This window comes from Myotis brandtii, unplaced genomic scaffold (genome assembly GCF_000412655.1).
Source record: "Myotis brandtii unplaced genomic scaffold, ASM41265v1 scaffold18, whole genome shotgun sequence".
In the NCBI taxonomy this organism is placed as follows: domain Eukaryota; kingdom Metazoa; phylum Chordata; class Mammalia; order Chiroptera; family Vespertilionidae; genus Myotis; species Myotis brandtii.
Genome location: NW_005356674.1, coordinates 2364043 through 2391395, shown reverse-complemented (window position 1 = coordinate 2391395; position 27353 = coordinate 2364043). Strand labels below are relative to the sequence as shown.

Sequence of the window (27353 nt, the reverse complement as noted above, 5' to 3'; positions counted from 1 at the left end):
GGGTGCTATACGGCCCGCCCCTTCTGAGCTGTCTGGGCCGGCTCCTCTTTCCGGAACAATTCAGGCTGCACAACAACTGAGACCTCAGCTCCAACATCTGTTTTCTGAAGCAAGGATGGCTGGGATGGACAGGATGTCGCATTGTGAAAGGAAACAATGTTCCAGGTCAAACTGAGTCTGCCAAACACGGACCCTCACGAAGATTCTAGAAGAAATCTCGACAAGTCTTATCATGTGGCTTTTCTACACCTTGATTCCATGCTTGCTCATAGGTAAGTATGAATTAGAATACAGCCAATAGACTGGTAATTGAATGTAGGTTAAGAAGGTGAAAGATACTTTCCCAGGGTTTGGGTTGCATTATATACATATAACATCTTAAGTCTGTTTTCAAAAAGGTTGCTCACCTCCTAAACCTCCATCCCCACATCCTAAAGAAAAGAAAAAGCCTGCATTCTGTTTGGAAATCTCTCTCCTAATGTCCACAGAACAATCTAGAAAGATAAAGCATCAAAACAAATAGTCTAAAGGTTAGCAGAGCTCCATGCATTTTGTTATTTATCTCATTATCTGGTTTTAAAAGGTGCAGCATAGTTATCTCAGTCTTTGTGTGTGCCTCAGAGATGTTAACTGTAGGGACAAAAAAGAGAGTAAAGATTCTAACAAAATACACATGAATGAAAAGACACAAGTTTCATTAATATTGAGTACAAAACTTGTAAAAATTGGATATCTCTCCTGATCACTGCAGAAAAGGTAGCAGTCAGGTAGGTACTCCATAGTATTAAAAAAAAAAATTGGTTTGAGGCACTTTCACTGCCAGTAAGATTACATAATTTTCTCTGCTCCACTCCTGGATACTTGTACCTACATGCTTTATTGTTCCAAAATCACAGCTCTGTAGTCTTTGATGTTTCATCATGTCAAGTTGCATTTAAGAAAAATTTCTAATTTTAATACTCCAAGGTACTGGGCACTTTATAGTATCAGGGGGAGCCTTTTGTACTTTCTGTCATTTTTATTTTTATTATTTTAACACTGAGAAGTAATTATTCTATTTGGTTTAAACCAGGCAACAAATCAGTGCTAAGGTGATTTGCAAATGTTTAGAACTGGTTTAGACATCAAGTTTATGGTGTCCCTTCTTAGTTCAAAAACCTTCAAAGTTCCCAATTGCTCAGCACATAGTGTTCACATCTGCTGTTTGTCTTATGATCCAGCATATTCAGGCCCTGATCCTATTGCTCACGTCTCCTTGAAAACAAATATGGACCACAGTTGGCATATTACACCCTCATTTCCTCCTCCTGGCCTTTACTGGTGTAATTTTTACCAGTAAAATTACCATCTCTATTTCCTTTCCCCATCCTGATCCCATTCTCCTAGCATCATTCCAAATGGCTCCCTGTACCTACAGACTCCTAAACTTCTCTCTCCTTTGACCTGACCTCTTTTACTCTGCTTTGGTGTGTTCTGTTTTCTGCATTGATCTGAGGGCAGGGCCTGGGCATCTTTCCTTGTGTCCCCACAGTCTGTAGCATAGACTAAGTGTGTTGGCTGATTGGTTAGTTAGTAGATTGGTTGATTAGCTGGTGGGACAAACCAGTTGCCAGGGAAACATTCCTTCACAAGCCCAAAGGAGAAAGGGAAAGGCCAGGTTTAACATGCATATGAATTCCCTGGGGACTCTTGTTAAAACGCAGATTCTGGTTCAATTGGATGTAGGGTGCAGCCTCAGAGCCTGCCTTTCTAATAAACTCCTGGGGAATGTGATGCTGCTGATCTTAAGACTATACTTTAAAATCATGAAGTAATCTGCTACTTTTCTGGGGCATGAATTTGTGCACTTTTTGAAGCTGGGATGTGATGCCAGCAGCCGGTTTAGCAGCCAAGTTCTAGGTCAGTCTTGCTCTTTGCTTTTTCTGGTGATATACAAGGTAATTCTCTTGAAATAATTCAATATATTTGAGGGAGAAATTTTAGGGCATAGTGTCAGTTCATAGAGCCAATACCCTCTGCAGTGCAAGGCCCATGCAGTGGGCAGAATAATGGTCCCCTAAAGATGTGCACACGCTAATCCCTTGGAAAATAAAAGGTTGTGATTAATGTTATGGGACCTTGAGATTTGGAGATTATCATGGATTATCAAGGTGGGCCCACACTAATCCCATGAACTCTTAAAAGCTGAGAACCGCCTGATCAGCGTGGCTTAGTATTTGAGCATTGACCTATGAGCCAGGAGATCACGTTTCGATTATGGTCAGGGCACATGCCCCAGTTGTGGGCTTGATCGCTAATCAGGGGCATGCAAGAGGCAGCCAATCAGTGATTCTCTCTCATCATCCATGTTTCTATCCCTCTCTCCTTCCTCTCTGAAATCAATAAAAATATGTTTTAAAAGATGATGGCTGAGAACCTTTCCTAGCTGCAGTGACAGAGAGAGATGGGAGGACAGAAGAAGAGGCAGGAGAAATTTGAAGTATGAAATAGAATCAACCAGCCATTGTTGTCTTTGAAGACTGAGGAAAGGGCCATGAGCAAGGAATGCAGGTGGCCACTAGAAACTGAGGATGGCAAGGAAACAGGAGACAGATTCTTTCCTAGAGCATCCAGAAGGAACGCAGTCCTATCAGTGCCTTGATTTTAGCCCAGTGAGACCAGTGTCAGACTTCTCACCTATAGAAATGTAAGATAATAAATGTGTTGTTTTTAAGATGTTAAATTTGTAGTAATTTGTTACAACAGCAACAGAAAATAGAGAGAGAGAGAGGGAGAGAGAGAGATATCAGTGTTGTGAATGCAGCACTATGGGAAAGATGTTGCTTAGCTGGTTTTGCGTGGGCAAACCTAAGTTTCTGAGCACCAGAATCTTAATAGTCAGGTCACAGTCACCCAGTTCAAGTCTCTATTGGAAATAGAGCCTCCATCCAGTGGACCTTCTTGAGATACCTACTAGAATGAGAGTAATACAATTCTCTATAGTAACAAAAGCATAAACATTCACAAGGAACAAAAAGATTATACAGGGGGTTTTAGTATTGCTCTCTCGCTCTGGTGAGAACCCTCATCCAGTGTGGCTGAGGAAATCTAGATTTTGCACACTCCTCACTGTGGCCAATGTGTTTTTCCTGTCTGCACTTCAAAGTTTCTCTTTCCCCTTGATTATATTTTTTTATTTTTGCATTTGACATTTACATTCGGTAGTCTTCATTAACTGGTTTCTTCGGAGATTTGACTTCAATAGATATTGCTCCTGGCTGATTGATGACATTTCATGTTAATGAGAATGCTGTATGGATAACAGTTTTCTCTTTCTCCGTTTGTGTTCCCAAGTCCACAATCAGCCTTCTCTAACAATTGAAGGGCATTTTAAAACCTTTTGTAGGTGGAAAGAGTCACTTTCAACTTGGAGTCTGAGCTGAAATATGGTTCCTTGTAAGTCATTTTCTATTTAGTGTTCTAGCAATGCCATGACACTGTCTACATTACCCTGTTAAATGTCTCCTGAAATCAGTAGTTCATGGGCATTACAGTTTTCCCATCTCACACCCCATGTGTGTGTGCCACAAACATGGGCAAAACAACAATGAAATTTGGAATACTCTATACAAACAGCATAAGGATATTGAAGATGTTGCCTGTAGGGCTCAGAAAGAAACAGCAGTTTTCATTTTACCACAAGGATGGTAATTCCCTGCTGTTCTTAACTTGAAGAGATTTATCTTTGTATCATGAATGGATGTTGAATTTTGTAAATGCTTTTCATGTGTCACTTGATATGATTGTATGATTTTTCTTCTTCAGCTTGTTGATATGGTGGATTATATTAATTGATTTTCAAATGTTGAACCAGTCTTGCATACCTGGAATAAATCTCACTTGGTCACGGTATATCATCCTTTTTATGAATTCTTAGATTTAGGTTGCTAATATTTTGTTGACAACTTTTGCATCTAAGTGCATGAGATATATTGGTCTGTAGTTTTTTTTTTATTTTTAAAATATATACTACTATCTTTGTCTGATTTTGGTATCAGGATAATACTGGCCCCATCAAATAAATTGGAAAGTGTTCTTTCCTCTTTTACTTCATGGAAGAGATTTGTAAAATTAGTGTTAATTTAAAAACATATTTGGTAGTATTTTCCAGTGAAACCATCTGGACCCGGAGATTTCAATTTCAGAGCTATTAAATTATGAACTATAGCCTTACATTCCCCACATAGCTGACTAGAAAAATGTTTTGTTACTTTACCAGAGGAAGGATGTCAGAAAGGACCATGCCCCGCCCTCCCGTGCCACCTCACTGCAGCTGGCCCTTTTCTTTTCACCCCCTGGGTGATTCCAAGGTTAGGGGTGGGGAGGACAGGAAGCCTCCCTTGTGGATACCCCAGGTGTTTCCTCACAGGGCAGGCCATGGAAGCTGAGGGTGGGTTGGAGGTGCATCACCAGGCCTCTACATTACAAAAGAAGCAGGGAAACCAGGCAGGGTTCCCTAGCAGCCCTCATCCCCTCGTGGTCATGGAGCTTGATAACAACAGGTGCCAATCTGGAGACAGACACCGAGATGAAAAGTCCTGGGCAAGAGCCCTAGGCCCTACTGTGCTCTCGATGTTATCACTGCAACTGTAACAGCAAGGGGAGGCAGGTGTTAGCATTAAAAGAAGAACGTTTGAAACTGGGAAGAGAAGGACCGCAGCAGAGAAGCCGCACTGCACCCTGGGTTCACACAGGATGAGCCCCAGGGCTGCCCAAAGTTCTTAGGAGTGCATGTTCAGCGTCACAGCCCTGTTTCGTTCTGTGTACAAACTGTATGCATACTTGGGCACACCACACACACCTGTGCGAGCAGATGCTTGTGTCCCAGGCTGGCTCAGAGTCTGCAGTCTGCCTGAGGTGGAGTCTCAGAACTGGCTTGGTGCCTATCTGGATTGGACTCCTCCACAGCAGACCAGCCTGCACTTTCCAGCTGGGAGCTGATGCCCCATTTAGCCTTGCTGGGGGAGGTGTAGGCATGTCCCTTGGATGGCAGTAGCAGGTGAGGGAGGTGCTGAGGAGCTGGCAGGAGCCTGCATGGTTTGCCATGTAGGGATGGAGGCCTCAGGTTTATTCGCCTTGCTTAGAGTCACATGGTAAATGACAGAGTCAAGGCCTTCATCTAGGTCAATCTGGCATAAGAGTTGTAAACAATGTGCCTTAATTTTGCCACTTGTACAGTGGAGAAACTAATAGTCCTTACCTCCCGGTACAGTCAAGAAAATTAAATAAGATAATCATGTAATAATCTAGCACATTGTCTAGACAGAATATAGTAAATGCTCAATAACATTAGCCATTGCATAGCTATTAATATTAAAGTGCCATTTTATCACCAAAGGTAGAATTGCAATGATGATGGAAAATATTTAGCATTTACACAAGTATGATGAAATTAGAGGTGTTTCTGGTTCATAGACATATGAAGTCTTATTAGAAACTAATTTAAAGCTGTGCCCCAATCTGAGCCCACCTGTCAGCATGTCTGCCTGCCTTGGTCCTAGATGGAGTTGCCCTTCTGCCTGCCCCTCAGAACCTCTCTATACAGTCAACCAACATGAAGCATCTCTTGACATGGAGCCCAGTGATCATGGCTGGAGAAACAATCCACTATTCTGTTGAGTACCAGGGGTGAGTTTTTTTGAATTGTGTGTTTTGTTTTTTTTCTTAGTTGTTCTCCCTTGGAAAGTAGTTGATTGCTGGAGGCACCCCCTTTTTCAATCCACAAAGAGCCCAAGGAAGCTTTGTGAGCCCAGAGATAGATTATCTCCAGTGACCTGCTGCCTCTGTGTGCACGGGCATTGGGAGAGTTGAAGAAACAAGGGAAATTGTTCTGTGGATTTGATAATGAACTGTCTGGGAACCCAACAGTGTATAAACACATTTTGGTGGAGCTTCTTTCAATGGTGAGTCAACTGTCTAATGCTGTAGAAAATCTTTTTTTTTTTTAAATATGTTTTTATTGATTTCAGAGAGGAAGGGAGAGGGAGAGAGAGACAGAAACATCAATGATGAGAGAGAATCATTGATCGGCTGCCTCCCGCACGCCCCCCACTGGGGATCGAGCCCGCAACTCGGGCATGCGCCCCTGACTGGAACTGAACCCGGGACCTGTCAGTCCACAGGCCGAGGCTCTATCCACTGAGCCAAACCAGCTGGGGCTGTAGAAAATCTTAAGAGTTTGACTCTGACTTCAGCTGGATAGGTCCCTGGAGACTTAGATCCTTTGGGGGGTGGGGGAGATCTCAGTTTTCCTGTCTATGAGCCAAAAGAAATTGTGACCCTAAAGGTCAGCTGCCCAGGGGCCAAGCAGGCTCTGCTCCTTTGCAGGTATTCAGGCCCTTGGAGCCATTGAGGAGTGACAGGGACACAGAGGTGCTCAATATACGGTATTTCATTAACAATAAATACTAGTCAGGGTACAGTTGACCAGGTTTCTGGATATAGGGAGCTTGCATGTAAAGGAGGAGGCATCCAGTAAAAACGTAAAGAAAATAAATATTTAGGTCTGCACTGTCCAGTGTGGTAGCCACTAGACACAGAGAGCTATTTAAATTAAATGACAATGTCTGTTTCCAAGACACACTAGTCACATTTTAAATTTCTAATAGCCACATGTGGTAGTGGCTACCATATTGAATGACACCAATATAGAACCTTTCCATCATCACAGAAAGTTCTACTGGACAACACTGCTCCAGGTAATTTCAGATAGCAATCAGTGTGGGAGGAAGCTAAAAGTCTGATGCGAAAGACAGTTAACTCTGTGGCTCCTTTTCATTGGGTGGTCAGGGAAGGCCTGTCTGGGGAGTGATATTTAAGTCTATTTCTGAAGGATAGGAGGAGTCAGCCAATGTGAACAGCAGAGACAGAGTATTTGGGACACAGCAAACAGCTGGTTAGAGGTCCTAAGGTTAAAAGAGCTCAGTAAGGAGGCCAGTGTGGAGGAAAGAGCATGTGTAGGGGTGAAGTGAGAGAGAGGCCAGAGAGTCTTGGAAGCCATGGGAAAGAGTTTGGATTCCATTCCAAGTGTTTTGGAAGCCATTAAGGATAGAAATGTCACGATTTGCTGAGTGATGAATGGTTTGAAGAATAGCTGGAAAATCAGGAGACCATAGCAAGGCAAGGGATGACAGTGGCTGAGATTGGGGTGGTGACCCATGGAGATGGAGAGACCTGGACACATTGGGATTTGTGCCTAATTTTCCTTTGATTGGTCATAAAAGGAGTAAGGAAGAATGGTTGGTTGGTCAGGGAGGAGGGTGAAGGAACTGGAGTTTGGAGCAAATGATTATTTTGCTGACCCATGTAAAGCAGGTGAATGAGGCAGTTACTTGCAACCATTGTTGAGCCTGGGTGGAAGAAACTGGTGTGACACTGTGCCTTCCTCTCTTTGGCTAGAGAGTATGAGAGCCTGTTCATGAGCCACATCTGGATCCCCAGCAGCAGGTGCTCACCTACCACAGTTCCTGAATGTGACGTCACTGATGACATCACTGCCACGGTGCCATACAACCTCCGTGTCAGGGCCATCCTAGGCTCACAGATTTCAGCCTGGAGCATCCTGAAGCCACCCTTTAATCGAAACTCAAGTAAGATACTTCTCTCTTTACTCCCCCACTGCCACCAGCCTTCCCCTTCAGAAACCATATTCTCTGAGTTTTTCAGGATTCTTGTTAGCATCAAATTAGTCTTGCAAAGCCAGAGTACTGTGAACACAAACAACTTAACTGGTTCATTTAAAAATATGCCAACTGCTTCCCACATGCCCTTTTTCTTATTTTGAAAGAGGCTTTGGAAGTCATTCTCTATCTCTGTCAGGGTCTGCAGGTGTTGGGGACACTGACGTTGCAAAGCTGGAAGGAGAGCTAGCTGCTCTGGAAGTGGGAAGATGGGATTAGGATTGCTTCTTTCCACGCTGACAATAAATCATCTAGTGACTCCCATCTGGTGCCTCATTAACCCCATGTTGCCTGTGTGAGCAGCTTTTCCTTGCACAATAGGATCTATATATTTAGCAGAGCCACCAGAAATAGTTGCCCTTCTATGGTCACTGGGAAATAAATAACTTTTTGGTAGCAACAATACTTGGCAAATGATTGAGAAAGAAGTAAGGGAAGAATATAGATAGGTGGCCAAATATGGCAGAGCACAAACAATAGCCAATGTGTAAAAGGGTGTGTGTGTTTAGGAGTAGCAGGAGCAAGGACTGAATGGCCAGTGGGTAAGGAAGCAGCTGGTCACATGGTGAAGGATTTTGACATAAAGTTGATCAAATCAGTAGAGGGAAGTCATGGGGGAAAAAGACTGTCTAGGCCAGGTTTGTCTTACAGTCACTTGCTGCTGTGTGAAAGGGAACTGGAGTAGGACAAGCATGCAGGGCAGGGCAAGAGTGAGGAGGGGATGGTAACACTCGAACTGAGCCAAGATGGGTCCTGATCCCAGGAGTGGAGGAAGGGATGGGGAAGAGAGAACAAATTTGAGACATGGCGAGTTAGGACAGAGCTTGGAGACCAGTCATTGGGAGAGACAACAATGGTGTCCAGCTTTCAATTGGGGTTGGTGAGAATGTCATCCAAGTCAGAGAACCCAGGAGAAAAAACTACTCTTGAGAAATAAGAGATACTTCTGGCTTTGGGCTCTTTGAGATAGAGATTCCTACAAGATAACACGCCAAGATATCTGATTGGCAGCTGGAAATCAGGCCCTGGGGCTGCGACAGGTTAAGGACAGACACACAGCACAACATTAATAGCTTATGGCTTGGGAGCAGATGTAATTGTCCAGGGACATTATTTGAGGACAAAGACAACTCAGGACAGGATCCTGGGAAACCTCAGGGTTTAAAAGGAAGGTGAAGGGAGAGCATCAGTAGGTGGCTGGGCAGGTAGAGGTCATGGATGGGAGAACAGAAGAACTGCTGATAGGCCTGAAGGAGGCCCCTAAATGGGTCCTTGAGAAAGCGGCTTTATGGGATGGTGAGGGTGGTGGTTAGCTTGCTGGGTGGAGGATTGAGTGGAGGTAGGAAGGAGCAAGGCAGATGCTCCTCTGAGACAGGTGGGGCGATAATGTGTCCTGCTTGCAGCTGCAGGAGAGGCAAGGAAAGGCCCTTGGTGAACTCTGTTGTTTGATGTGGCAGAAGATCCCCTGCTGTGAGTGAGGACAAAGAAGGTTAAGAGCAGCATGGATAGTAGTGGATGAGTCAAAGGTTCCTGGGGAGTGTATGAGATTGGGTAGAAGTCAGGAGGGTTTAGAAGGTGGGGATGGTGGTGGGGGAGCCCAAGCTGGCTGAGAAGGTGAAGATTAATTTGAAGGAAAAAATGGCCCTCTAGAGTCAGATGGATGTGGATCAAGTCCCAGCTCAGCCATTGATAGTTAGGTCCCTCCCTGCCTCCTCATCTATAAGAAGGGCAACAGTTTGCCTCAAAGCATAGTTGTGGGAACTATACAAAATGAAATGCATAAATACTAATTGCAGTGCTGTCCTGTGTTATAGTACTCAGCTATTGTTAAGTATTATTTTTATTATTGTCCTAGACATGTCCCACTTGAGAGCTATAGAGTAGAGGAAGGAAAAGGTGGGGACAGGAGTGGAACCATTGGAATATGTTATCAATAGGAATTTTGATGCAGAATGTGAGCTCTTCTGCCCAGGCACTAGGAGGATATAGTGGAAGCAATGGGACCCCAGTGCCAGGCCCTGGGAGAGGCTGGGGGACACTGGAGGGTGGAGCAGCTTTGCCTCTGTCCACAGTGCCCGGGTATCATCCAAACCACCTCCCTCTGGCTTCTGGGAGCAAGGGGCTCCAGCCAAGACCACTGCTGGGGGCTGGCAGCTGTTGTTGGAAAGGAAGGCATGGGCCAGAGGGAGATAAAGAAGTGCCTATAAAACTATGTGGCTGGGAGAGTTGTTCTCAAGCAGGAAAAAGTTTTGTTGCAGGAGGAGGAGGAACAGGAGTCTGTGTACCTACACCAGAAGGTGGAAGATGTGATCCTGTGTGACCCCTGGGCAGGTGGAGTTCACTACAGAGCTGGAATGAAATCGTGGTGCTTAAGGGCATTAAGTCTGTTCCTTTGTCTCTGCACTGTGACTTCTCCCCAAACATATGCAAAGTCTTGTTTTTAAGGCTGCCCTGACCAAGATCTCCTATTCTTACAGGGAAGCCTTTTTGAGAGCAGAGGTTCTTAACCTTGATTGCACATTCCAGTCACAGGGGAGCTTTAGAGCCACTTACCCCAGCAGGCCTCCTGAAGCCACATCCAACTCCAGGCTCAGCATCCATTGCCCTGTCTCACTGCCACCTGGCCGGCCACACCTGGGGGTGAGCAGATCAGTAAGACTCAGGGACTGTGCCCCATCTCCATTGGCTCTACCCCCTGGCCTCTGCCAGACCCCACCTGTCTGGCCGGTAGGTCTCGAACTCCTCGAGGAAGACACTGGGCCCAGAGGTGCCCAAGGCACTGGCGTTGGGCCAGACCAGGAACTTGAGGATGGTGCCCGCCTCGGAGCTCAGGAAAAGTATGTCTGGGGCCCATCCCTAGAGTCTGATTTAGATCATCTATGTGCATCCTGTTCACTGGAGTTTAACATTTCCCCCAGGTTATTCTCATGCACAGCCAGAGCTGAGATCCATGAGTACAGAGGCTAGACACTCACACAGCAAAGTCTAGAAACCTGGAAAAGGCTTCTAACAGTGTGACTTTGGGCAAGTCACTTAATCTCTCTGAGGCTCAGTTACGTCATCTGTAGAACAGGAGTAGTATTTACTTTCTTAAGTTTGCTGGATGGATTAAATGAGTTTGTAGAGTGCACAGGACAAAGGTTCCTGCTCCAACACTCAAAATATTCTCTGAACTGGAATGAGAATTTTTCTAATTCTATTCTCAATAAAGATGGAGATCAGGGGATTCTAATCATGCTTGACCTAAAACTGAAGTAGTCAAACATCTCTCTTCCTTCTGGAGGTGCTTCAGAGGTAGTACTGGTGGTGCTGTGTGCTCATCTGAAGCCTCTGAACTGGGTATGTTTTGCATAGTTGGTCCCTGACTTCCCAAGTCCTTCTGTCCCCTAACCAGGCAGCTCTTCAAATGCCAGGAAATGCTTTGCTCTCTGAAAACTCCCTGCAGGAAATGACTTTCTTTTGAGTGTCCACTGACCCTCATGCAGGGGGATTTAGCTCAGACTATACTCTATTTCTCAAGCCAAGGCCAACAATCAGGGTGCCCTTCTGTTCCTGCAGTGTCTGGATCTGAGAGGTAAGTATGGCTCCATCATCACTAGCCAGGGACAGAGACTGCCTGTGTGGGCCCTTCTGTTCTCAGTCTGCTGATGGGAAAAGATCCATGGGGACTGCTAGCCAATCTGTTTTGGGATCTAGCAATTTCTAGAGTTGGTTATTGGAATTTGTAAAACCCTCTGGTTTTCTGACATCCTCCATTAAGGATATGAGATGAAGAATACTTGGGCTGAGGTCAGAATGGCCAACCCATTCACAGGCTGCTGATTTGCTGATGTTTGAAATATCAAACATATCACTGATCTATGGGAATTGTAGTAATCTTTGTCATTTTTAAAAACTTGCTCATAATTCAAAAAGCATTTACTGAGCACCTGCTGAGTACAGGAGGATATCGGTGGACATGCTTCTGCATGCTGTGAAGTTACAGCCAACCCCATCCTCATGCCAGGAGCTTAGCATGTTTCTACTAATGACTGATCATGGTTTCCCAGAACAGAAATCAGTCCTGTCTGGGACTGGCTTTGATTCTCCTCTTTTCTTGCCAACAGCCATTCTAACCCCACCTGGAATGGAGGTCACCAAGGATGGCTTCCACCTGGTGGTTAAGCTGGAAGACCTGGGACCCCAGTTTGAGTTCCTTGTGGCCTACTGGAGGAGGGAGCCTGGTGCTAAGGTAAGACTTCTGGCCTCGGCCTTTGAGTCAGACTTTGGAGAAGGCATCACAGACCTCTGAGAGGTGGTTGAGAAGCTGGCCCTGTATTGCTCATTGTATGGGGTGGCCAGGCTGAGTGAAGTGTGGGAAAGAAGAGAGATGGGAGTAGGCTGACAATTCCAGTAGCCTCCTCCTCAAAGAACTGCCTTGGTTCCACCCAGGCCTTGGCTCCATCCCAGGCCTTGGCTGGGAGCCTTCTCAGGCCAAGCTTTACTGAAGTATGGGGGCTGCCTCCTTGTTATAAACTCTAACATAGTTGGATTCACAGTACTTTTTCAATACATTTCCTCCCCTCATCAGCTTGTCTTCTCAGCCATTCTCCCTGACATGTTTAGGTACCGCAGACCAGGGTGTTCCAGATCAGCCAGAAGATTTCAAAAATGCATGAGGCTGGCACAAGCCTCTTGAGGGTGTGTATCTGGGCAGGGTGCAAAAGTCAGGGCAGAGAGCCAGGGACTGGATAACCCTGCCTAATTATGAGCCACTGGGTCACGCAGAATGCCTAAATGGGGTGCTGCCCCTCCCTGTGGGATGGCTGCTGCAGGCTGGGATGGGTGGGAGGTCAGCTCTCCCAGAGGGAATGGTCAAACAGCAGCAGCCACAGCAGCAGAAGGGGTTGAACTTGAGCAGGAACTAGAGCAGTGGTTCTCAACCTTCTGGCTCTTTAAATACAGTTCCTCATGTTGTGACCCAACCATAAAATTATTTTCGTTGCTACTTCATAACTGTAATGTTGCTACTGTTATGAATCGTAATGTAAATATCTGATATGCAGGATGGTCTTAGGCGACCCCTGTGAAAGGGTCGCTTTGGCGGTCGTGACCCACAGGTTGAAAACCGCTGAACTAGAGGCTAGTCAGACCTGTGGAAGTTCTGTCCAAGCTGATATGGTGACAAGGCCCACTGCAGTCAGCACAGACAAAGGTAGACTTTATCATAAGGATTAATATGGTGCAATAAGGGGTTCTGATAGAATCTATGAACAGAGCTGGCCCAGAGCTGGGTTGCAGCACAGCCTCCCTTACCCAAGGACCCTTGCCTATGGAGTCCCTGCTTCCCTCTGGTGGGTCCTCTCTATTGCATTCGTTCTGTGGCCTTCTCTCCAGCTTACTCCCAGGCCCTGATTCTTCGTCAGTCCTTCCTACACATTCCTGTGGCTGTGCCTCACCATCCCTCAAGGTCTCCCAGGCCTGGGCAGGAGGGCGCACGCAGCTCCTCCCTCAGATTCTTTGGATGGAGCCCTCTCTCCACCCATGGTAACTGGGAGGGCCATGCTGAGAGAGGAGTATATGCCCTGAGTCATCTAAGCGTGGTCCAAACAAGCCTCCACAGGGTCAGACGTGGAGCACAGGCCTCAAGGAGTGGGTAGAGGTGGAAGGGTGTACAGATGAATTAACAGATGGCTGGCTGGATGGATGTGTGAGGAGGCACTGCCCACTGGTTCCATTGCTCCTGTGCACTTATCCCCCCAGCTCAGTCACACTAGTATTTCCAACTTCCACTTCTCTGTCCACGTTATCCTATTGGAGAGATCTTCCCCAACCATTCTTTTTGGTGCCTCCTAATCACTCTACCTTCGTGCTCTGCTTCATTTTTTTTCTTATTACCACCCGATAAGTATTACTTATTGTCTGTCTTTTCCCATGTGAGGAGGCACTGCCCACTGGTTCCATTGCTCCTGTGCACTTACCCCCCCAGCTCAGTCACACTAGTATTTCCAACTTCCACTTCTCTGTCCACGTTATCCTATTGGAGAGGTCTTCCCCAACCATTCTTTTTGGTGCCTCCTAATCACTCTACCTTCTTGCTCTGCTTCATTTTTTTTCTTATTACCACCTGATAAATATTACATATTGGCTGTCTTTTCCCACGTAAGCTCCAGGACAGCAGGGACTTTGTTTTGTTCAATGCTATGCTCCAGTGCCTACAACAGTGCTTGCCACATAGTACATGCATAATAAACAGATATGAATGAATGAATGAACGAATGAATGAATGAGGGAACATTCTGTGTGCAGCCTGGAATGGAAATAGCTGCAGCTTTCCTTCCCTGGTTCTTCTCTCTCTCTTGTCTTGCTTCCCTCAGTGTGTAACTGGTTTCTGGTCTCCTAAAGGAACATGTCAAAATAGTGAGGAGCAGGGGCGTTCCAGTGCACCTGGAAACCATGGAGCCAGCGGCTGTGTACTGTGTGAAGGCCCAGACGTTCGTGAAGGCCATCGGGAGGCACAGCGCCTTCAGCCAGGCAGAATGTGTCAAGGTGCAAGGTAAGGGTGGCCTGTTTGTTCCCTGGGGTCCTGCATAGGTGACAGCCCCCCTCCCCGCCCCCCGGAGGTGCTTGGCTGCCTGCTGGGTTTCTTTGGTTCTCAGTCTCCGGTGGCCTCACTGACCTGCTTCCTGAGGCTGGATGGGTTCCTATGGTAAAGGTGTGCTTCACTCCAATTCCCCTATAGGCGAGAGTCCACTCTGGGGCTAGGTGGCGGTCCCTTGAGCCACTGTCTGGAACTTTCTTTCCCCTGAAAGGTCCCTAGGCCTGAGGCCAGATATTGCAAGGCTGATTTACTATTGAATCAGAGGCGGGTGGCAGGAGAGGCAGGCAGGGGCTGAGAGTCAGCCTTAGGAGGAGACAGCTGCTTTCAGCTAGGAGGGGCCTATGGGAAGTCTATAGACTCCATGTTTGACTTAAATTTTTTCCCTTGACATTTTTATGGTCTAAAACTGCTCAATGTTTAAAAATCGTTTGAAAAGAAACAAAACCCACATCCCACAATTCTGCCACTAAAACACCACTAGTGACATATTTGTATATAACTTGTTAGCCTTTAAAAAATAATTATTTTGCACATTTAGTTTCAAAAAATATAAAGTACACATGGAGGCTCCCCTTTCTACCTTTCCTTTTAGCACAAATGGTAGCATACTCTATTTGTTATTCTGAATCTTGTCTTTTCCACTCTATATATCTTATAGATTTTCCGTATCTACACAGAACTTCATCTTTCTTTATGGCTATGTAGTATTCCATTTTGTGTATATATAACTAATTTAACTAGCTCCATATTGAAGGGCATTTCATCCCCCCCCTCCCGCAATATTTTGCTATTGCTGGCAGTGCTTTAATTAGTTACCTTGTACATAGATCATCTTGCTGGTAGACTTGAAGGATACATTCCTGGAGGTGGAATTGCTTGGTCAGAGGCATACACATTGGGTTTTAACTGCTGTTCCCAAATTTCCCTCCAGAAGGGTATCATCCTTCCATCATTGCCCACATGTGGACTGGACACATGTTGGATTGCACATAGGCTTTGTGCCTGCTTTTTCACAAATATCCATCACATTTCCCAAATGGATTTTCTGATTGCCATTTTATACTACTTTTAAAACCAGATAAGTCAAGCTTGTTAAAAATTGAAACAACACAGAAGTATATAAAGTAAGAGGTACATGTTTTCCACCGAGAATGTTTATTTTGGCAAATTTAGCATTTAATCTGCAGGTATTGTGTGATACCAGTAGTCACAGGCACTAATAGCACTATTGTGCTTACTGTTCTGTTTCTTGCTTCTTCGCTGTAGTATATTGTGAACATCTTTTCATGTCAGTACACATATTTCTACCTCATTTGCAAAGAAGATGCAAAATAAGCCAATATATATGTGCCAAAATATATGTAATTATTCCTCTGATAATAGGTATATTCTGTATTTTCCAATCTTTGCCACTACAAACCATGCTGTAGTGAACAAGCTTGTATGTATCTAATTCTCATTAAAAATTTTTTTTATTGATTTCAGAGAGGAAGAGAGAGGGAGAGAGAGATAGAAACATCAATGATGAGAAGGAATCATTAATTGGCTGCCTCCTGCTCACCCCCTACTGGGAATCAAGCCTGCAACCCCGGGCATGTGCCCTTGACTGGAATCAAACCCGGGACCCTTCAGTCTGTAGGCTGATGCTCTACCCACTGAGACAAATCGACTAGGGCTGTCCTAATTCTCATTTTAATAGCTGAATTCCTAATCTACCATGCTAATGTCTCATAATAAATTAGATCATCTCCTATTTGGGGATATTTAGGTCATTTCCATGTCTTGCATTTGCTTTCGAAGATGATGGTCAATGATTGATTGACTCATTCATTTGATGAGTATTTATTGAGCACTGACAATGTGCCACTTGCTGGTCTAGTCCCTTGGATACAGCAGGGCTGTCCCTACCTTCTAGTTAGAGAGATGGCTACAGACAAGTAAACAGATGAGATAGCTTCCCTTGTGAGCTATGAAGAAAATGCACAGAGCATGCCTGGAAGGGGTGGGAAGTGTAGATGTGCCACTTGGGGCAGAGGGAGTCTGGTTATGAGGCCGATGCTCTGGTCCAGATGTTGCTGTGAACTGCTTTGTGCGTATCATTGTCTCCTTTCTTGGAATCATGTTTTTGGAATGTACTCAGAGGAGTGGATGAAAGGGTGTGAACATTTGCATATCTCTTGATGTATACTGCCAAAATGTTTTCCAAAAGCATTGAAACAAAGTACAGTGCCCCTGGCCACACATATGAGGCCATCAGCTTCTCTGCAGCCTCCTTGGCTGTGCCACCTTTCACACTGCAGGTGAGCAGTGCAGCCTAGAGGGGCTACATGAGTTGCTTCCGGTTATATGATGGGAAAATTACACATGCCCCCTTCTGCATCTTCAGATGCTCCCACTTGGTACTTTCTTACCCATTTACTTAGTTAGAATGACTACAGGCTTTGGAGCCAGCCCTACCTGTGTGACCTGGGGTAAGTCACTTAACCATAGTAGGGGCTTGATATATCATAGTTATCATGTGACTGTTTTCTGAACTCAATATTTTCCTCCCAAAGATGAATCAATGCCAAGAGTAAATTGTGAAACACTTTACCACCTACCGCCCAGTTCCCTTCTGTGCTATTCTTTTTCAGCACCTCCCCTTCATCCTGCCTGGGGCCTGGCACTCTGCCCGTCCTCCTGGCCATGGCCCTGAGGTACTGTGCATGCTAACACAGCCAGTGGTGTAACAGTTGATGCTCCTCCCTTTTCCCAAGAAAATGATTTTAATCTTCCCTGGGGCTTTCTGGAAACCAAGCCTCAGTCTGGATTCTAGAAAAATGGTGTCAGTGGTGGTAATTTCAGTCACTGGGGCATACAACCAATCTCAGGATGTTGGCATCTGCTGTCTTGGCCATGTGCAGAGCCAGCTCCAGGAATGTGAGGGAGGCCCAGGATTGGAGATTGCATCTTCACTGTGTCTCCTAAGCCTGTTCTTATCTTTGCATTTCCAGAAGAGACCCTCCCCCTGGCGCTGGCCCTGTTTGCATTTGTTGGCTTCATGCTGATCCTTGTGGTTGTGCCGCTCTCCATCTGGAAGATGGGCCGGCTGCTCCGGTACTCCTGTTGCCCCGTGGTGGTGCTCCCCGACACTTTGGTAAGTGTTCTGTTTTCCTTTCAGCACGATACTGACCGGATGTAGTTTGGGCTGTAGTTGGGCATGGGCACACGTTTCCTGGTTGACAAGAATTTGCATAAAGAGGGCAGAAGAGTATGCACAGGACTTCACTTCTAATCAGAGGGGTTGGAGAGTCCTCCCTTCTCCAGGGAGTGGGGACTTCCTCAGGCCACTCCTGCTTGCCCCCAGGACCTGGCATGGCCAAGCAAGCAGGGGTGTAGCACAGCTATGGATGCTCAGCAGCTCAGGAGTCATGCACAGTCTTACCCTTCCAGACTGGTCTGCCGAGGGCTCTTGGCCCCTTCCCATGATTATAACAGCAGCTGCATCCAGTAACTTGTTCTGACACAACATATTCAATTCACCTGCCAGGAGCCTCATTGGTTCTCAGGGTGAAGTGCGTGGGTGTGGATGTGGGAGGCATAGATTGTGCTTTGCTTTGGCTGGGGGCCAGGAACAATCTGGACTTGCCCTAAAGGTTAGGATCTCCATCTGTTTTCTCAGCTCCTATCAAGCCCAGGATTCTTATCTCGCTTCTGAGGACACTGGCCCACAGGTCTGAGGCTCCCCAGGGTGGGTAGTCCTGTGTGCCCATGCCAGGATTGGGAGAAGCAAAAGCAGACCTCTAGCAGCACCCGCCCCAACCCCCATGTTCCATCTGGCTGGCTCCTGTGCCCATCCGCCAAACCTCAACACACAAAGCAACACAAAGCCAAAACAAAACAACAAAATCAAACCCATTCCTATCACCTCAGAGATTTCTTCTCACAGCTCTCTCCTGGGAGGAGGGTTAGCAGCCAGCTCCTCAGATGCAACTGGAGCTGGAACTGCCTTCCAGCTACATATTCCTGTAGTTCTGCTTCAGCCCGGAATCGCTCTGGCAGGAGTCACTTTTGTGACAGCTGCATGGCCCTGAAGGGAGGGCCGTACTCTCCCCACGCAGGAGAAACGGTTCTCCCTCATGCCGTCTTCAGGACACCCCTACACCCTGCTACCTGAAGCCCGTTCTCCTTTTCTCTCCAGTACTTCCAGGCAGTTACCACTTTAGCTGAGATTAGTACAGGGTTAAGCACCAGGCACTGTGCGAAGACTTCACCTATAGAGTATTGACTCCTTTCATTTCCCCCTTTTCATAAAGCTTAGCAATGTGCTTTTCATCAGGCCCCCTCCAGCCCAGTCTGAATGGTTTGCTAAGTGGTTTACTCTAACCATGAAGGCAATGTGGTGTATCAGACACGGGAGGCAGGGCAGGCCTCATTCCCTTCAGGAAGAACTTGAGGGGCTCACAGTTCCCCAGAGCGGAAAAGGATGTGCATTCTGCAGTGGTTGGTAGAGTGTTTTATAAATATCAATTGGGTCAAAATGTTGGATGATACTGTTCACACTTTTTGTGTAGTTCTATTAGTTATTGAGGGAGAGACAACAAAATCTCTAACTATGAGTGTGGTGGTGTCTGTTTGTCCTTTGATGTCAGTTTTTCCTTCATGTATTTTGAAGCTCTGTTTTAGGAGCTTGGATGTTTATGGTTGATAGATCTTCCTGAGTAATTGGGCCTTTCATCATCATGAAATGTCCCTCTTTTTCTCTGGCAATACTCGTTATCTTGATATCAATATAGCTTTTTTTTTGGCTTACTGTTTGTATGGTTTATCTTCTTTTCAGATTCTACTTTAAACTTATCTTTGTCCTCACATTTATTTTTTTTTCTTTTTTTTATTCTTTTTAAAAAAATATTTTTTATCTCCGCCCTTGACAATCCCCTGGCCTCCCCTATCCCCCAGTGTCTTATGTCCATTGGTTTTGCTTATATGCATGCATACAAGTCCTTCGGTTGATCTCTTACTCCCCTCCCTTCTGCCCCCCAACCCTCTCTGGCCTTCCCACTGCAGTTTGACAATCAGTTTGAGGCAGCTCTGCCTCTGTATCTATTATTGTTCAAAAGTTTGTAATGGTCTTTATTATCCATGAATGAGTGAGATCATGTGGTATTTTTCCTTCATTGACTGGCTTATTTCACTTAGCATAATGCTCTCCAGCTCCATCCATGCCGTTGCAAATTGTAAGAGTTCCTTCTTTTTTACAGCAGCATAGTATTCCATCGTGTAGATGTACCACAGTTTTCTAATCCATTCATCTACTGATGGGCACTTAGGCTGTTTCCAGATCTTAGCTATGGTGAATTGTGCTGCTATGAACATATGGGTGCACATATCCTTTCTGATTGGTGTTTCTGGTTTCTTGGGATATATTCCTAGAAGTGGGATCACAGGGTCAAATGGGAGTTCCATTTCCAGCTTTTTGAGGAAACTCCATACTGTCTTCCATAGTGGCTGCACCAGTCTGCATTCCCACCAGCAGTGCAGGAGAGTTCCTTTTTCTCCACATCCTCTCCAGCACTTGTCGTTTGTTGATTTGTTGATGATAGCCATTCTGACAGGTGTGAGATGGTACCTCATTGTTGTTTTGATTTGCATCTCTCGGATGATTAGTGACTTTGAGCATGTTTTCATATGTCTCTTGGCTTTCTGAATGTCCTCTTTTGAAAGGTGTCTATTTAGATCCTTTGCCCATTTTTTGATTGGATTGTTTATCTTCTTTTTGTTAAGTTGTATGAGTTCCCTATAAATTTTGGAGATTAGGCCCTTATCAGATATGACGTTGGCAAATATGTTTTCCCACGCAGTGGGTTTTCTTGTTGTTTTGTTGATGGTTTCTTTTGCTGTGCAGAAGCTTTTTATTTTGATGTAGTCCCATTTGTTCATTTTCTCTTTAGTTTCAACTGCCCTAGGAGCTGTATCAGTGAAGAAATTGCTTTGGCATATGTCTGAGATTTTGTTGCCTTTGGATTCTTCTAGAATTTTTATGGTTTCCTGTCGTACATTTAAGTCCTTTATCCATTTTGAGTTTATTCTTGTGTATGGTGTAAGTTGGTGGTCTAGTTTCATTTTCTTGCATATATCTGTCCAATTTTCCCAACACCATTTATTGAAGAGACTATCTTGGCTCCATTGTATGTTCTTGCCTCCTTTGTCAAATATTAATTGAGCATATTGGTTCGGGCTAATTTCTGGACTCTCTATTCTATTCCACTGATCTATATGTCTGTTCTTGTGCCAGTACCAGGCAGTTTTGAGAACAGTGGCTTTGTAATACAGCTTGATATCTGGCATTGAGATCCCACCTACTTTGTTCTTTCTCAGGATCGCTGCAGCTATTCGGGGTCTTTTTTTATTCCAGATGAATTTTTGGAGAGTTCGTTCTAGATCTTTGAAGTAGGCCATTGGTATTTTAATGGGAAGTGCGTTGAATTTATAGATTGCTTTGGGTAGTATGGACATTTTAATGATGTTGATTCTACCAATCCATGAACACGGTATGTTCTTCCATCTGTTTATGTCTTCCTCTATCTCTTTTTTCAACGTCCTGTAGTTTTCTGAGTAGAGGTCTTTTACCTCTTTAGTTAAGTTTATTCCTAGGTAGCTTAATTTTTTTGGTGCGATGGTAAATGGGATTGTTTTTATAATCTCTCTTTCTGAAAGTTCACTATTGGTGTATAGAAATGCCTCAGATTTCTTGGGGTTAATTTTGTATCCTGCTACATTGCCAAATTCATGTATTAAGTCTAGTAGTTTTTTGATGGAGTCTCTAGGGTTTTGTATGTATAATATCATGTCGTCTGCAAATAAGGACAGTTTTACTTCCTCTTTTCCAATTTGGATGCCTTTTATTTCTTCTTCTTGTCTAATTGCAATGGCTAATACTTCCAGGACTATGTTGAAGAGGAGTGGTGAGAGTGGGCATCCCTGTCTTGTTCCTGTTTTTAGGGGAAATGGTGTTAGTTTTTGTCCATTGAGTATGATGTTGGCTGTGGGTTTGTCATATATGGCTTTTATTATGTTGAGGTATGATCCTTCTATTCCCACCTTGCTGAGAGTTTTTATCAAAAATGGGTGTTGGATTTTGTCGAATGCTTTTTCTGCATCAATTGATATGACCATGTGGTTTTTTTCTTTCAATTTGTTTATGTGATGTATTACGTTTATTGATTTACGGATGTTGTACCATCCTTGCATTCCTGGGATAAATCCTACTTGGTCATGGTGTATGATCTTTCTGATGTACTGTTGGATCCGATTTGCTAAGATTTTGTTGAGTATTTTGGCATCTATGTTCATGAGGGATATTGGCCTGTAATTCTCTTTCATTGTGTTGTCTTTACCTGGTTTTGGTATTAGGGTGATGCTGGCTTCATAGAATGAGCTTGGAAGTGTTCCTTCCTCCTGAATTTTTTGTAGTAGTCTGAGGAGGATAGGTTTTAGTTCTTCCTTGAAAGTTTGGTAAAACTCCCCTGAGAAGCCATCTGGTCCTGGGCTTTTGTTTGCTGGGTGTCCTCACATTTAAAGTGTGTCTCTTATAGTAGCATATAGTTAGCCTTTCAAAAAAACATACACAAACAAAACAAAATAAAACAATCTTTGCCATTTAATTGGAATGTTTAGTCCATTAACACTTAACTCTGGTCCTGTCACTCTCTGACTTTTGTGTTTGCACCCTGGTTCTTCAAGCCAGTAGGACTGTCATTGTTTATGGCACCAAGAGAGACCTGCCCTCAGACAAGGAACTGTAAAAAAAGGGAAACTCGCCCAGTGACATTCCCTTCTTCCAAGTGTCAACTTACGGTTGCTCTCCAGTGACTCAAGGAAGCTAGTTTTCTATTTGATCAGTTTTTGAAGGTGTTATCTGTAGGAGATTGGCTTGATTGGTGCGCCTCTGGCATAAGTAGAAGCGGTTCCCTGCAGTGAAAGCGGCGAGCCTGAACCAATCCAAAATGATGATAATGGAAGGGAAGCGATGCTGGCTCGGGCAGGTCCACTAGCTCTTCTTCCCCAGACATGGTGAACAGTTCAGCCTTTCTCAGTTGGATTCCATCAAGCAGTCACCCTTTATGGTTTTCCTTTCAACTCTGTTGCCCATGCTTACCCTCTACTCACAGACCATTCCATTTCTAACAACCTCTCTCATTACAGTGGGGCCTTGACTTACAAGTGTCCCGACTAACGAGTTTTTTGAGATACCAGCTGTCTCTCTGCCGATTTTTTGCATTGAGTTGATAGAGTAATTTGAGTTAATGAGCTCCTTAACGAGCTCGGTCTTGGAACGAATTAAACTCGTAAGTCAAGGCCCCACTGTATTCCTTTTCTGGTCCTACATTCATCAGCCCAGCAGTTTCCTCCCTCGGATCAGGGGCACTAGGATCCTTCCCGGACCCAGTGTCTTGTTAGTGAGCACAGAGTAAAGGATCAGGGGAAGAACCATGTAAAGGGCCAGTTCCTTATAGAATTTCAGATGCACATGAAGAGGCCTCACATGAGAAGAAGTCCTAGGAATCCTAATGCATTATGAGCCACACCCTACAAATAGCTTTTGGAGAAATCCAAACAACTTAGATGAGACCAGAGACAAGGGCAGTCTATGAGAGTATGACCACTTTCACCCACGGGAGGTAGATATCACTACCCTGGACTAACTTTTGCTTCTCTGTTCTCCTTATCATCCTTCCCACATCGCTTCAGTGTCTGTTCCTACATGCATTCCTTTCCATGAGGCCTTTAATTTTTACTGTTTCTCCCTAGGTTTTTTAAGTGGAAAATTTATCTGAGTATATGCATTTCCCATAGTGCTGTGTGAGAAGTAGATCACTAGCATCCATTAAATCCCAAACAGATTCTGGAGCTGTCCATCACCACCGCCATCTCCCTACCTCTCAGCCTTGACTTTGGTATAGTCTAGCTTCGTGGTCAGCAAACCGCGGCTTGCGAGCCACATGTGGCTCTTTGGCCCCTTGAGTGTGGCTCTTCCACAAAATACCACATGCGGGCGCACACATACAGTGCGATTGAAACTTCGTGGCCGCGCAGAAGTCAGTATTTTGTGGAAGAGCTGGTATTTTGTGGAAGAGCCACACTCAAGGGGCCAAAGAGCCACATGTGGCTCGCGAGCTGCGGTTTGCCGAGCCGCAGTTTGCCGATCACTGGTCTAGCTGCACTTCAACATTTGCATTAGTTATAGATAATCTTCTAAACTATTAAAAAAAAGCAACTTCTAGCCATCGTTGCAAAATCCACACATCTTTCCAATTAAACCATGGAAAATTACCAAGTGGAAATCCTTGACAACTCTTTAAAGAGCACTATTGAAAAAAAGAACGAAACTAAAAAAAAGAAAGAAAGGGAAAAAAAAGCCCTATTGAGTTTGTGTTTATTTATCTGTTTGGATTAAATATTTCATGTGCATATCTTTAATTTTATAGTTGGTGATGATTGCACTCTGAAATAAACCATTAAGAATGTCTTTGCATTCAAGTTGATATCACCAAGTAATATTCTAAAGCAGAAACACATATGCAAGGAAACTTATAGTAAGACTTCTAAGTATATATTCCATATCTAAAAATATAATTTCTTTTCCTTGTCTTTCATCCATACTTGCTTCATGGATATGGAGGCTTTGGTGCTAAAGTGAGAATGACTCCCTTTATTCTATCTCTTCTTGCTGTCGCATTCCACTGTAATGTGGGTGGCCCCATAACGATGGCCCCTAGTTAGTCATTCTTCAATGGACCATCCCAAGTATGACTTTGTGTGCTTCATAGAAAATGGAGTTTCTGAGATCAGATGCCTCTGGGGCCCAGATAGGTACCAAAAAAAAAAAAAAAGTGTGCAGTGCAATGACTGTAATTCAATAGGGTCAGATGGTGGGGATCATGGCAAACACGTTCCAGCTAAACAAAACAGCTGCTTCTCAGTTCCAGCAGGTTGCTGCCAAGAGGGAATGCACATGAGCCAGTGTTACAAGATCTTCAAGTTTTAAGTGAGAAACAAACAAACAAAAATCTAGACTTTAATGAGAAATCTTCTGATTTTTAAATTTTGAAAACGAATTCAAACTGATATATGTTAGCTAAACCATGCTTGAAAGTTAGTTCTAACCTGTGGGACAACAGTTTTGCACCTTCTGAAATTCTGGGGTTGTGCTGTTTTACTTTAATGTTCTAGAACTATACTCTCCAGTATAGTAGCCAGTCGTCATATGTGACTGTTGAGCACCTGAAATGTGGCTAGTCCCAAGTGAGATGTGCTGTAAATATAAAACACGATGGATTTGGAAGAGTCATTTAAAAAAAGGATATAAAATATTTTATTGATATTTTTGTATTAGTTACATGTTGAAATGGTATTTATTTATTTTAAATAAAATATATTATTACTTTTAACTTTACCTGTTTCTTTTTACTTTTTGAACATGTGCTACTAGAGAATTTTAAATTGCATTTGTAGCTCACATTATATTCCTATTGGACAGTGCTGCTCCAGAATTTAAAAAATAACCCAGTATAACACTGCAGATTTAGGTAGCCAGTGTCCTGAGAATCTGACTGGGCCAGCAGCTGTAAACTGGTGGTGGGTTCCACAAAGGCAGCCCTGCTCAGTGAGCCCTGTGTGGGCATTGTCCTTTCCCATGATTTGCCCAAGACACTAAGAGTGAGATCCCCTGAAGCTGCCTCTTTACAAACAAGGATCAAGGCCAACTGATTGTCTGAAGCTGATGTCTCCTGGGGACGGAGGTGGAGGAAACCACTGTGCCTGTTTATCTGTGTCACCTGCCACTCTTCGGAGTGATGAGGGGGAGGCCAAGGGAGATAACGGCAGAGGTACCTCCTGAATTTGGTGGAGGTGAGCAGGTTAGCAATGGTCGGGGAGTGTCCCTCTGAAAAGATGGTACCTGCCTTTTTACAACTGGCTTTGATTATGTATTGGGGTCCCTGGGAGAAGATGGCAGGAACATGAAATATGAGTAGGGAATGGATTTGTGTTTCGGGAGCGCCATCTCTGGACTGGGCACCCTGCTAGGTGCTGTAGGTAGAGCATCTTAGACCAGGTCGTTATTTTCAGAGCTCTCTGTAGAATAAAATTAGACTTTTTTTTTCTTTTTTACCAGAATTACATTCTGGGCTTTTATGAGGCAGGGTCCCAGAGAGAGGAGCACTGATGGAGCTGGGTCCCAGCAGATCTGCTGTTCAGGGGACTGGGAGACATCTCCGTAAATGCTGGAAGGCCCTGATCTAGGAGTTAGAATTGTTTGGGGGCTTTTTGCTGCTTAAAAGTTAATTAACCAAATAATTGGGATTTTGTGATAGTGTTACAACTGCTATTTTAGTGCTACTATTCATCTAATACATATTAATGGGAATTACTTTTCAGAAAATCACCAATTCACCCCAGAAGTTAATTAGCTGCAGAAGGGAAGACGTGGAAGCCTGTGCCACGACCGTGCTGTCTTCTGAGGAACTCTTCAGGACCTGATCGAGGAGGCGTGGGGAAGGGCCCAGATGAAGCTGAGAAACCTGGTCTGCATGGCACAGGGGGAAAGGCTGTGCTTCTGTGTTTCTGTTTTCCTCCAAGGACAAGAGAAGTCAGAAGAGCCTACTGTGTCCATTTCTAGAAGCAACTGTCAGAGGCAGAGTGGTTTGGCAGACAAAGCACTGAGTGGGGGCAGATGTGCCTGCAGAACTGGATCTATCTGCCATCCACTAGCTGAATGACCGTGGGAAAGTGACTTGTTCTCTCTGGCTCTCAGTTTTCTCATCTACAACATGGGTGGATTAAGTATACAACTGTTATACCATATATATCCAGCACTGGCAGAGCTGTAGGGAAATTGGTGACGCTGTACATTGCAATTGGTGCGGCTCTTCTGAAGAGCAGTATGTAAAAGTATAACAGGCACGATCAGAGACTCTATACACCAAGTGGGTTTGGAGATCCCACTTTCCTAGAGGAAACCTTGAAAAGGAAAGGAAGGATGGGTACAGTGGTGTTGGTTTCACTTTAAGCCAATGCCTGTGCAGAGGTGAATGGCTCAGCCTGCCCTACAATGAAACTGGGACGTGCAGGAATGCTGTGAGTACATGAAATACTGTAAACGGTAAATAGTGTGTGCACATTGAGGGAAGCAGCTAAAATGTATGTGTATGATGAGACGACAACACAGAAGGACGTCAATAAGTGCGATATTTGCTATGTTCCTTTTTCCTGTAGGGTTGTTAAAGTATAGAACTAAAAGTAGAAAGGGGTCACCTTGGGTAATCATTTTGGTTTCTTCCAAAAGAGTGATCTTGAGGGTTCTAGTTATATCAAGGACCTTGAGTCCAGAGAGGCCACTGAAGACAATCTTTGGTCAGGAGGTGTAGGGGCGACCTTAGGTCAGGGATGGGGCAGGAGAAGAATAAGGGGGCAGCCTCTGGCCACATGAGAACTCCAACAGAGGCAGCTGGCCAAAGCCTCCCCTGGTCAGGGGGCTCCTGGGTCTTCCTGGAGACCTCACTCTATAGGAAATCCCTTTGGGGATCTCTTTTCCTTAAGAGGCCTGCCTCTGGAAGCCTCTTCCTTTCCCTCTCCGTCACTAGGAGGGGAGAAGAGGGTCAGGGAACGAATGGAGAGGGGAAGTTTTTTTTGGCAAAGTGATTGATGGGCAAGGACTGTGCCTCTCCCTTCTTAGCCCCCACCCCTAACAGCTCTGGAGCTTCTGAGCTGATTGTCTCCATGCCCACTTCCTGGTCCCCTTCCAGCCAGCCCAGTGGGGACCATCTAACTGCCTCAACCAGGTGTTTCCCCCTACAAGATAGAGGCCTACAACCCTCTCTCCACCTGGTGGGGTTTCAAGTGATCAAAGGATGGGATCTCTCTAGGAAGATGAGATACTTGAAGATCTTTTCCTTTGTACTATTTTGTATGCTTTTGTGTTGTTTGACTCTTTCGTGAAGGGTATTTGTTAATTTTATATTTGACTTACACTGAAAACATTTTCATTTTGCAAAAATAAAAACTATTCTACTTCA

General features: G+C 44.6%; 1 protein-coding gene across 2 annotated transcripts; it reads left to right on the top strand.

Moving 5' to 3' along the window:
- Positions 1–27353, top strand: IL20RB (interleukin 20 receptor beta). Of its 2 annotated transcripts, none has more exons than XM_014537493.1 (7): positions 1–272; positions 5541–5667; positions 7438–7628; positions 11825–11949; positions 14075–14253; positions 17292–17434; positions 25717–27353. In XM_014537493.1, the coding sequence occupies exons 1-7, from the start codon at positions 233–235 to the stop codon at positions 25746–25748; spliced, it is 837 nt and encodes a 278-aa protein (XP_014392979.1). In that variant the 5' UTR covers positions 1–232; the 3' UTR covers positions 25749–27353. The 2 variants fall into 2 exon arrangements, with proteins under 2 accessions (XP_014392979.1, XP_005863596.1); XM_005863534.2 differs by having other exon boundaries at positions 3–272; positions 14103–14253.

What these genes read in the sequence shown, in the direction of transcription:
- IL20RB (XM_005863534.2), top strand. Translation starts at nt 233, where the DNA reads ATGTGGCTTTTCTACACCTTGATTCCATGCTTGCTCATAG. An exon ending in GATTCCATGCTTGCTCATAG is followed by an intron (nt 273 to 5,540) that starts GTAAGTATGAAT and finishes CCTTGGTCCTAG; the next exon opens with ATGGAGTTGCCCTTCTGCCT. An exon ending in AGAATGTGTCAAGGTGCAAG is followed by an intron (nt 14,254 to 17,291) that starts GTAAGGGTGGCC and finishes TTGCATTTCCAG; the next exon opens with AAGAGACCCTCCCCCTGGCG.